This window comes from Mus caroli, unplaced genomic scaffold (assembly GCF_978045245.1).
Source record: "Mus caroli unplaced genomic scaffold, Mus_caroli_1 scaffold_2, whole genome shotgun sequence".
Taxonomy (NCBI): Eukaryota; Metazoa; Chordata; class Mammalia; order Rodentia; family Muridae; genus Mus; species Mus caroli.
Window position 1 is genome coordinate 27,794,945 of NW_028227257.1, and position 12,030 is coordinate 27,806,974.

Below are 12,030 nucleotides of genomic sequence, written 5' to 3' on the forward strand. Positions count from 1 at the left end.
GGTGGAAGCTGCCCCAGGAAATTTAGAGCCCACTACTGCCACCCTCTGGACATGGTGGTCTCTAACACTATCTGATGGCCAAGAAGTCCTCAAAGTTTCTTTTTATCTTTCTTTGAAAAGTAGCTGGGAGTCTTGAAATAAGAAAGCATTTCAGAGGTGTGAACTTCTGCAGAGAAGCTGGGCCCCTGGCCTGGCAAGCAGGAGTTCCAGCTGTTCTCAGTGGGGCATCATGGAGGAACACAGCTACAGGGTCAGGAGTGGTGCTGGGGACCCCCATCTGTCAACCGTAGGGTGACTGTGAAAGTCCCTGTCTGAGTGACATTACTTCACATGGCGTTTCTCTCCTGCCTATACCACATCCTTTCCCAGCTATCTTTGGGCCCTAATGCCCTGACTTGGAGCTCCCAGAAACAATGGCTGCTCCTAGGCCAAATGGCAAAGGTTAAGACAGACTTGCCATTCAGTTTGTTTTACCTGAAGGCTCCACCCAATATCCCTCCCACCTGCAGCTGGGGGTATCACAGTGAAAGAAAACACTCAGGGTATCCATGTGAGAGGCCACCCCAACTGCTAACCTGGCAATTTTCTATACTTCTCTAAACACACTGGAGCTTCTTCATAGATGTGATGTGCGGTCCAAAGACAGAGTAGAGTGCCCATCGCTTCCTTAGACATCAGTCTCTATGGGTACGATGGGCCGCAGGTAGCAGAGCGGTGAATGGAGCAGGTGGGACCATGTCTAAGCTCCATTTAGCTTCAGTAGCCTTTGGGATTATTTCATAAGAGGGATCGCAGCCCCACCTGATCCTGTGCATGGGTCTCCAAAGGCCTTGGGAGGGTGGTCAGCTGGGGAAGGGTCATGGGCACTATGAAAGAGAGACCAGAGAGGGGTGGGGATAGGGGTGGGGTAGGAGGTGAGGGTAGAGAGGTGGGAGGATGACCAGAGGATGTGTTACAGGCACTTCCAAGGGGATGTGCTCATGGGCCTGGACCACTGTCTAGCTAAAGGGCCCCTAGTGGCTCCTATACCACCATCCTGGATAAGGGGTTCAGGCTGGGCCTTCGGAGGTCCCAGAGTTCGTCCCTGGTGGCCTCATCGCAGAGGCAATGGCTGAGTGCTGTAGAATCGGCCTTGAGGGACTGGCCAGGTGAATGGTTCATATAACTCTGGCTGCAGGGTCTCTCTAGCTAGAAGCAGAGCTCTCAGGACTTGTCAAGTTGCACCCAAACCTATTCCTATTAAATTGTAACTTTGCAAAGATGGCGTCAGGATAGAGTCATAGAAAGATCTAGAAAAAAAATGTTTGCTTTGGGGTGCAGAGAGCCACATGGAGGATGCAAGCTTAGTCTCTCTCTGATGTCTGTCTCCGTGTGGGGGGGGGTGGACAGTGAAGATCAGAAAGGAAAACAGAAGGGAACGAAGAGAAGGGTACACGGGGAGAAGGAAAGTTTCAAAGAAGGACAGGAAGAAGGAGGTGAGGGCAAGAGGAGAAGGGAGACGGATAAAATCTAAAGGAAAGAACAGACAGACGGGAAAGGTAGAAAGAGTAAAGAATGTGGAGAAAGAGCCGGGCAGGGGAGAAGCAAGGAGCCCACTGTGGAAGTGTGGCGAGCGGAAGGCAGAGGCCAGAGCTGGAGATGGTCACTGTGAGCCACGCTGGTGTGGCCTACGCTCCAGCTTCCTGTCCTTACGCTGGCGCCGATCCTTCCTGTTCTTCTGCCTGGGATTTCTTTCTGCAAGAGAACACATCTCCAGTTCAGGGAGGTCCTGAGAGATGAGGAAACCCCAAGTAGTCCCAGCAGGCTCCAGAGCTGCAGTACTGGGCTCAGAGACACCATTTTAAATTTGAGCCTGTAGGTGACATTGTTCCAGAAGACTCCCTCCTTGGTGATTCCCAGGGAGGTGGGAGGACGCCTGCCTGAGGGAGCACCTGAGGTTGAATGGAGTTGGGAAACTGCCTGCAAGGACTGAGGGACCACTTGGGTAAGCACCCCTGGGGACTTAGGATGGCCTTATGGGGGTCTGTATGCCCGTCCGCACACCGATGTGCTCCCTCACTGTTAATAAGGCTTCCTGCTAGAGATTTTCCTCTGTTCAACTCCCTGTCCCAGTCCCCAGCCCCATAGGCAGAGACCCTGAGGTTTAGCTGCTGCTTGGTGTACGCAGGATGTCCCAGAGAGTAAATCCATGCAGTGGGGACAAAAGCTACAATTTGTATCCCATCTGATAGGCGAGGAAAGAGGCTGGCCACAACTGGAGTCGGGACATAGTGCAAAGGGGCTGTCTGCAAGTCCCAGACCCTGGTCTCATCTAGACCCCAGTGTGTCCCACAAGCCCTGGAGGAGTCCCATGGAAACACCTGATTAGTCTCTTTTCTCAGAGAAGGCTGGCCAGATGATTAGCTTGCTCAGGAGGCTGGAGCTCCTGGCTGGGTGACCAGTGGTCGGATGGCAGAGTGTGTGGACAGAATCCCAGCATGCTGTACTTAGGAGAGCTGAATGTTCCCTGGCAGGGTCCTCTGCTGGCCTCCCTTGGCAGCTCTCCTTTGCTCGTGGTCACTAGCCCAGCTGTGCTTCCCTACAGTGATCCACACTGCTTGCAAGCCTCTGCCAGGATCTACCTGTTCCCTGGAGCACTCCTCTTCCCAGCTGCTAGCTGCTGTTACTGACTGACAGGAGGAAAGACAGGTGCATCTTGGAGCCACCACAACCCTAAACTTCTAGTTTATAAGGTGTCTCCTCACCCAAGCCATTTTCACATGCTCTTTGTCTCGAGGAAGTCTCCTGGGGAGCTGTGTGTCCTTGGAATGGATAGCACCACTTAGGGTGCTGCCTTCCCAGGACCTCCTCAGACAGGGCACACTATCTCTCTAGGGGTGACGGCTTTTGCAAGGAGCCAAGGTCTAAGCACCTCCCTTTGCTGGGCAGACTCAGTGGTACCCCACAGACTAGGCTGCACACTTTTGGGGCTCCCCACCAAGTCTAAATCTTTGGAGGCATCGCGCAGCCACAGGTGAGGCCTGGATCTGGGGACATCTGAGAGCAATGCCTGAGGGGTCCTTGTCAGCTGTGAGGGCTGGAATTGAGAGAGATGAAGGTTTGTGTCTTCAACCTTCTCCTACGCAGTTTGCTAGCTGCCTGTGCACACCTCTGTTCACACCACCTCACTCTCACCCACCTAGGCATCCTCCCACCTACCCAGGCAATCTCCCACCTACCTATATACCCTCCCACTCATCTAGCCATGAACTCCCAAAACCAACCACCTTTCCATCAGCCTACCCACTCACCCCTGCACCCTCCAACCATGCATCTACCCACTCACCTAATTCTCAACGTACTCACCCACTCAGCCTCTCACCTCCCACCTACATGCCCACCCACTCATACGACGACCTACCTGGCCACTTGCACCCCCCCCATCCACCTATCTTCCCTCTACCCAGGCATCTACCCATCCCCCAAAGTTAACATCTGGGTCCCGATCCAGCACCAGAGACAGCCTTGCTCTCCTCGGAAACCACAGACTCGCCACACACATCTGCAGAAGGAGCAGGGCTTATTCCTAGAGGTGTCAATGTTATGACATGATGTGACAGGAGCTGGCTCTGAGAGGGGGAGCTCAGGAAAGCTCCAGGTGGACAGGGTGCCCGGGCTGAGGCATACACATGAGGAGGTTTCGCAAGCTTGTGGGAACTCATACTAAGCACACGCCACCCCCAGCAGTCACCTCAGAGTCTGCAGCCACAGCTCCTGGTATCATCATTTGAGAACGCGCGTTCCTTGAGTTCCGGATGTCTAGTCTCATCTAGGCCCCACTCTCTCTCTCCCAACTGCTCATTGTGTATGTGTGGATAGTGTCAATGGTGGGAGAGTCCCCGGGTTCAAGTTCTGCCTCCACCATGTCACAGCTGTGTGTCCCACATGCCCTGGTTCTGGGTCTTTCTCTATTGACCACAACTTACATTCTCCTTTGCCTTCTGAGTAACACTCGGCTTCTAGGCTCCCCCTGTCCTGGCTGTGTGACCCTGGGGCATGGACCTCAAGCCCTTTGGGCTTCCATCTCCTGAAACAGGCTAATAACCACACCGACATCATAGTCACTGGGCAGGTCCAAGGAACCAGTGACTGTAGAAAACTTAGCACACCACGCTCACGTGGCTAACACTGCTTTTCTGTGCTGACGCCAACTCCCTCACACTTCATGGCCCACACAGTTGGCCTCTCTTTTGTGGTTTTTAGCGGTCTCTATTGGAAATCTGTGGTCCTCCTCAGTGAAGACGTCCTTGCGGCATTTAGTGGGTGGTATAGCCATAGGCCCCTGTTCTCCTGTTGCAGGGTTGACAGCATTGACTCCTCAGCTGAGATCACTTTGCACATGCGTGCCTACGGTTTTAGAGTGTTTTGCTCAGATCTCTATGGCAACCTTGGCGTTCTGCATCCTGGGGTCTGTCTTAACCGACCGCTGTATGTTGGGCCAAGGATGCCTTTCTTGACATCTCTTCCCTTTTGTATTCCAGTAGATGCTGCATTGTATGGCAGCCACAGCCCCATCCCCAGGTTTTCCTTGGGACTCAACTAGAAACAGCAGACTATCCTTACAGTATAGAGGTCTGGGCAATGCACACCAGTCTTCCTACCATGTCTGGGACACTTCTCTGGCCTTTCAAATGGTCTTGCAGATATTTGTGTGTGTGTATGTGTGTGTGTGTGTGTGTGTGTGTGTGTTGGGGGTCTCTCTTCCTGGACCCAGTTACCTCCGGTTCTTTCCCTGTGGAACTCTACAGGCTTGGTGCTCACCTCCTGGGCAGAGCCTCTTTATAGGACACTTCCTGGACTCAGATAACACTCGGCAACTCGCCGTCTCTTCCTGCTTGGCCGGGCCAGCCTCCCGGACCCGGGTTTCTAGGCCCCAGCCTGAGCCACAGGTCTTCCCATTGTGTATGCAGGGACTCCAACTGCCCCAAGGGCTCGGCTCACACTCTTCTGTGGGTGAAGGAAGAGACAGACAGGTGAGTCAGTCGGCAGTGTATCCCTCTTGGATTCAGTGACCAGGGGTCTGAGGATACCATCTCTGCATGCAATGAACTTAGTCTGTTGCTGGTAGCAGGGAACTGCTTTTGCAGGAGCCTGTGGAGAACTCAATGAAGGCTGTGTTAAAACCAGAGCTGGCCCCTGCCTGTGAAGCAGAAGGCTTCATGGAGGAGATAAGAGCCAAGTTAAACCTCCCTGGCCAGCAGGATTTGAGAAGAAAGGTGCAGGAATTGGGGACAGACCAGTAGCTGGCCGCTAAAAGGTCCCCACAAGTAGGGTTCTAGCTTTGAACTTGACCACATGCCTTTGATCGACTGCAGAAGGCCAGAGCTGCCTGAGTGGCATCGTGAGGGGGAAAACACGCTCACGGACAGAACATTCTCAGAAGAAGGAACTACAGATACGTTCCACTGATTGCTGAGTGGCAGGTAACACCCAGCCCAGGGGATAGTAATGTCCCATCTCGCAGTCCTAAGTGCCGAGACCTGGAGCAGGAACAGGGCTGGGAACAGGTCTCCAGACCACAGGTAGCTATGCTGTCAGCAACCAATGGTTTCACCTGACCAGTGGACAGAGTTTCAGCCACCTCCAGGGATCCACCTGTCTCTCACACTGTGGGAGTCGCACAGGGTACCCACTGTGCCTGGCTTTTACATGGGCGCTGGCAATCTGAACCTGCACTGCAAGCCCTTTCCTCCCAGAACCACTCTGCTGGCCCCATGCAGTTACTTTTAAAGAAACTTCAGATGAAGTGACTTTCTTGAGGTGTCTATGGATAACTCTGTTCCTTGGTGCCTTGTTGGTGAGGACACCCTTGGTGACAAAAGCACTGTCAGAGTTGGTGGCACGAGATCCGCCATCCTGATGGTTATAATGGCACCCAGAGTCCTGAAGATTCTCTGAGTTCCAACGCGTTGCTGGGCTGCCCCCACCCCCCGCCCCACAACATTCCACTGCTTGTTTTCAGGTCTCCTGCTCTTCCCCCAACGCTAGGACAGGTGGCCAGGGCCTCACTCACCCTGGCACTCCCGGGTACTCTGGTGGGTCAAGGTGCCCGGTGGACAGGTGGGCAGGCACTTCCCTTTGTATAGGTGGAACCGCCTTTTGCAGCGGATACAGAAGTCCTGGCTGAAACAGCTCTCGCATGTGGCCCCACATTCTGTAACAGAGCCAGGGACAACATAAGTGAGCTGCCTGGGATGGGGCCCCATAGCTCTGCCTGAGGTGGGACGGTCTCTGTGCAGCCCCAAGCCCTGGGACACTGGGGTCAGGATACTTGCCAGCAGCCCAGACTTTGCCGTTCTTGAGCTGGGCTACATATGAAGATGCTTTCCTTTCTCGTCTCGGCTGAGGCTGAGCATGGGATGTGATACACTGAGCATCACATAGCAAATCTGGGCTGGGAGTGGGGCTCCCTCACCCTTTACTCACAAGACTCAGATCAATTTGCCCTAGGCCACAGTGAAAATGGAGGAAAGGTTAGGGCTGCTTTTCTCTACTTGAGCTAGACCCAGAGGAGGCGAGGAACCTGCTAGAGGCCATACCAGAACCCAGGTCGAAGTAAAGGTTCCCTGCTCCGTTTGTGCTGAGACCTGGTGGTATCCTCTTAGAGCTGATGGAATCAGAGAGGAGCCTACCTGGCCAAGGGCTGCAGGGATATCTAGAACGAGCAAGCTTGGGGTTGGGCATGGATCTGCTTCCTCCAGGGTATGCTCAGGGAGAGGGTGGGATACGGGACTGCTCTATCCAAGCCTGGCTACGACACTGGAGGAGTTACGTACTCTTGCACCTGTTGGCCTCCTGGCCACGGATTCCGAAGAAGCCGAGAGGACAGTCGTGCACACACTTGCCATACTGACGGATGCCTTCACGGCGGATGAAGAGGAAGAGCCTCTGCTGGCAGGTGGAACAGCCATTCTCCTCTGAGCATATGACGCAGCCTGTGCAGTTGCCCCCCAGACTAGTGCCTGCTGCAGCCAGACCAGGAGAGGGGAGAGGGGGAGAGGGAAGAGAGGGGGAGACAGAGGGGGAGACAGAGGGGGAGAAGGGGAGGGGAGGGGGAGAGAGGGAGAGGGGGAGAGGGGGAGAGGGGGAGAGGGGAGAGGGAGGGAGAGAGGGAGGAGAGGGGGAGGGAGAGGGAGGGAGAGGGAAATGGAGAGGGAGAGGGAGAGAGGAAGAGGGAGGGAGAGGGAGAGAGGAAGAGGGAGAGAGGGAAAAAGAGAGATGGAGAGGGAGAGAGGGAGAGGGAAATGGAGAGGGAGAGAGGGAGAGGGGGAGAGGGAGGAGAGGGAGGAGAGGGAGAGTGGGAGAGGGAGAGGGAGGAGAGGGAGAGGGAGAGTGGGAGAGGGAGGAGAGGGAGAGAGGGAGAGGGAGGGGGAGAGGGAGAGGGGGAGGGAGAGGGGGAGGGAGAGGGAGGAGAGGGAGAGGGAGGGAGAGGGAAAGGGAGAGGGGGAGAGGGAAAGGGGGAGAGGGAGAGGAAGAGGGGGAGAGGGGGAGAGGGAGAGAGGGAGGGGGAGAGGGAGAGAGGGAGAGGAGAGAGAGGGAGAGGGAGAGGGAGGAGAGGGATGGAGGAAGAGGGAGAGGGAGGGGGGGGGAGAGAGAGAGAGTCAAATCACACATGTGAGCTACTTAGATGGACTCCTCATTGGTTTATTAGCTGGATACAACAGAAGACTACATTTCCAAGCATCCCTGGCTACTAGATATCACTTGATCAAAATCTGGCCAGTGGGACCTAAAAGTAGGCATGTATAGACCACTGATATGAGAGAAACCAATGTGTTCTTTGCTCATCCACCATTACCTGGACTTTTCTGTTATAAGCACATTTCCTCTTCACTAAAGCCATAGAATGGTGTGTGTGTGTGTGTGTGTGTGTGTGTGTGTGTGTGTGTTGTGCATAGGGATGGGTAGGACCACCACCTTCTTTCTCAGTTTCTGAACAATACTCAAGTCCCCACTGTTACCATCAGCCTCAGGAAGTCAAGGGGAGGCAGGAGGCAGGAGGCAGGAGGCAGGAGGCAGGAGGCAGGAGGCAGGAGGCAGGAGGCAGGAGGCAGGAGGCAGGAGGGAGGCAGGAGGCAGGAGGCAGGAGGCAGGAGGCAGGAGGCAGGAGGCAGGAGGCTGCAAAGCTGGGGAGAAGGCGAGCCATGCTCAGTCGTGAGGCTAGACGCTCCGTGCCAAGGCTCTCACGGAGATCTTTGCCAAATCATGAAGAGTAGGGCACTACTCTTCATGCCCCAGCTCTGCTGCCAGCCTCTTCTTGTGCCTCTCTGAGCAGAAAAGGGCCCTGAAGAGTGGGGCCTGAGAGCGGCAGCAGGAGCCCACCAGATTCCATGGCAAGCATGAGGAGCTTACAGCCAGGGAACCCATCCAGGTCACAGGGAATGGGTATGTCTGTGGGAGGCATGTGCCCAGAAGACAGGCAACACTGGAGACCACAGGGGTCAGGATGCAGGAGGGGTTGGAATCACTAAGCAGGATTCACTCTTGCAGGAGCTGCTAAGATAAGACAACGGAGGTTGCTCAGAATTGTTCTGTTTACATCTCATCAAGCTGGGATACTGAACGAGCTGGTTGCCCACCCTGGCTCACCTGAGCCCATGGTTCCCCACAGGAGGACACTCTTGGATCTCCAGCTCCTCAGCTTTCCTGTTCCTGTTTCCTGTGTGTATTTTCCCCACTGAGGTGCCTCTGGTAAGTTAGGTACAAGGACTTCCTTAGAGTAGAAACCAGGGGCCACCCTTCCTCCTGCCAGCAGAGGGCAGTCCTCTCAAGGCCTGGATGATATCAGACAACCACTACACAGTGAGGGACACATGGGACTACTGTCTGTGGTCTCTACTTAGACTTGGCTGGTTTCGGTCCCTTTCTCCTATCTCCCAACTTAGAAACCCGAGAGCCTTCCACCTCGTCGCCTGTTTCTGTTGCTTGCACCCAAGGGAGCCGACTGACGTGGGTGGCCCTCACAGGGTCACACTGTAGTACACGCACACCCTGTGACACACCCTGGGTACCAGGCAAGGATGCCAGCGCCTTCGATGCTCTTCTTCCAGGAAAATGATAGGCAGTGGGACAGAAGAGAAAAAACTTGGCGCCTTCAAAAGTGTGAAGCCATGAGAGCAGCCCCCCGACTACAGAGAGCGAGCCACATTACCACAGCCAGACAGAGCCCCGTCCTCCCACTCACCCAGCAAAACCTGCTCCGTTCAGATAACACCAAGGACAGACGGGAATGAGAGAAATGCCTTCCTTCTGCTAGGTGTGTAAGCCCTGGAGAAAAACCTCACAGCATCCAGCCAATTTGAAGGCATGCCTTCTCACGCCCAGTAGTTCAGCATCTGAGCCTCACTACAGAACGGCTGTGTGGTTGGTTAGTTCCATGTTGATTTGAAGCAGGAGAGAAAAAAATATGGGAACACGAGAAGGGGAAGACACCTCTCTGCTGGGGTCTAGCTGAAGACTCGCCGGCTGAGAGGCATTAATCACAGGGTAGTCAATAATGTCGGCCTTCCCTCCTCCCTGGCATTTTCTAGAACCTCCATGTGCAGCCCCAGTGGCTTGTGGTTTTACTTTATCAGATTATAACTCCACCCGGAGAGACACCCAGAATCTCAATAATAAAAAAAAGGACTAGACATATGGGAGAGTCGGGTACCTTCTTAGCCCATTCAGCAGAGACTAGGGAGATGGTTTAATGGACAAGAGGAACTGCTGTGAAAGCCCGAGAACCTGATTCACATCTGCGGCACCCACAGAAAAAGCTATGACTGGCCAGGTAACTTCAGCATTGAGGGGCAGAGACAGGCACATCCCAGGCCCTTGATGGCCGGCTGGCAGAGCCAATGGTGAGCTCCAGGTTCCATGAGAGACCCTGTCTTGAAAGGACAAAATGGAAGGTAATAGGAGAAGATATTCGATCTCCTCTTCTGCCCTCTGAATGGATGTGCATCAGACGGACACACACAGACACACACACACAGACACATACACAGACACACACAGACACACACAGACACACCCAGATGCTCCCAAAGTCCTTTATATCATCAGCAGTCTGACACTTCAGTGTGACTCTCCTTTGAGAAGTTTCCCTCCCCCAATTCTCTTGGGAGTCATACTCTTTCCCTGAGTGCCTTTCTATTTTTTTTTTTAAATAAACTGCAGCTCCACTTCATACTACATTGTCCTGAAATGCTTTTCTGTGTTGAAGCCAAGGGTCTGGTTTTATCTAAATTGAGATTAAGGGAACTTCTTAGATGCCAACGGTGATTGTGGGGGGTTGTTCCTCTATTCCACAATAGCTGACAACTCTACAGGAGGTGAGGTTTACCTCAACCCAAAGTTTCAAACCAGTTCCGTCCATGATGGCGGAGAACCTACGATGGAGCAGAGCATTCGTGTCTGTGACAGCATCACACTGGGCCAGGAAGCACAGAGGGAGACAGCAAGTTGGACTAAGGAAAATCTTCAAAGGCCACTTTTAGTGACAGACGTCTACCAGGCTGGCCCCATGTCCTAACAGTCCGACAGCCTCTATCGTTTCTCTAGCTATGAGATAGCTTTCAAAACAGCGAGCTGTGAGAGGCACTTCAGATTCCAGTTGTCATAGGAGGTCCAGGATGAAGTCTGAGCATCTGCTTTTCTGTCAGGTGATCTGCCACCACTTGTCAGCAGACCTCACTTGGGAAGCCACAGGGCCAAGAAACTCTTGCCTATCCATGCCAAGACCCTGACAGAGATGTTTACTGCAGGGTGGCTTAATAGCACAGAGTCACAAAAGAGAACCCGCTGTGGGAAGAACTGATAAACACGCGGGGAGGTAGTCATATCCCACAGCCGTACACCACACACATAGCACGGCCCGTGATAAATGGCTGAGGCAGAGTTAGTTATCATTGTGGACGCAGCTCAAAGCCAGCACGGAGGAAAAAGAGCAAGCTGAGTGGTGAGTCATGTAGAAGACACCATCTGTATCAAGTTCAACAGCAGAATCATGATTTGTAGCACTGGCTACACATGAGGCATTCGAGGAATGAGACATATAAGGGGTGCATGCACGCCTAATTTGGGATGGGGGCACCTCTGGGGCAGAGGTGAGGAGGAGCTGGGAAAGAAGTGAGACGTCACTCGTATTTATCATATTTGATTTGAAGCAATCGTGGACATGGAGAGATGGGGACAAAATAGATGATGAGGGTGGTGGGTGGGAAGATGGCTCAGTCAGTGAAGAGCCTGCCACGAAGGCAGGAGCCACCAAGTTCTGATTTTCAGCAGCCATACAAAAGGCCAGCAGTGTATGGTGTGGTTGTCATTCCAACGCCAGGGAAGCAGAGACACGGACTTGCCAGCCAGGCAGTCTAGCCAAATTAGAGAGCTCTGGAATCACCAAGAGACTCTGAAAACAAACAAAGCAGAGAGTGACTGAGGAAGACACTCAGTGTTGACCTCTGGCTCCCACACGCTCATACGCACAGGTGCACAGAACACAAGAATACATATATACACCTGAATGTTTATTATATTCATTTTTAATTTTTATTATAGACTTGAAACAGTTTGGGACAAAATGCATTTAAAGAAAAAAAAAAAGAATTTAACTTCTCTGGTGCACCGCCGGAGTAGGGGAGTACTACAGTTTTTAAAAGATCATTGTTTTGTGTGTATGACTGTTTTGCCTGTATGTACGTTCCTGCACCATGTCTAGTGTTCACTGAGGTCAGGAGAGGGAACTGAGTCCCCTGGGACTACAGTCAACAGATATTTGTGAGCCTGCCACGTGGGTGCTGGGTACTGAACGAGAGTCCCCTAAAGCAGTGGCCAATGATCTTCACCACTGAGCCATCTCTCTAGTTCCCCATCTCCTCCAGACCCCCTCTCCAGCCCCTCAACTTTAGGCAATAGGCAGGGAAGGAAACGTATTCAGGAGGAGGGGTTGGGATCAGTGGAGAGCCAGCCTCGGGCCCTGGGCCAGTTGTTCCCCTTGTTCTCAGGAAG

General features: G+C 53.3%; 1 protein-coding gene across 1 annotated transcript in view; it reads right to left on the reverse strand.

Moving 5' to 3' along the window:
- Positions 1–842: 842 nt before the first annotated feature.
- The window catches only part of Rspo4 (R-spondin 4), a 31,525-nt gene continuing 20,337 nt past the window's right edge, over positions 843–12,030 (reverse strand). The window contains exons 2-5 of the mRNA XM_021156228.2: positions 6,816–7,004; positions 6,053–6,193; positions 4,801–4,986; positions 843–1,734 (exon numbers count right to left, since the gene is read on the reverse strand). Of these exons, the coding sequence (XP_021011887.1) occupies positions 1,643–1,734; positions 4,801–4,986; positions 6,053–6,193; positions 6,816–7,004 (608 nt within the window). The 3' untranslated portion in view covers positions 843–1,642. The remainder of the gene's footprint in view (positions 1,735–4,800; positions 4,987–6,052; positions 6,194–6,815; positions 7,005–12,030) is intronic.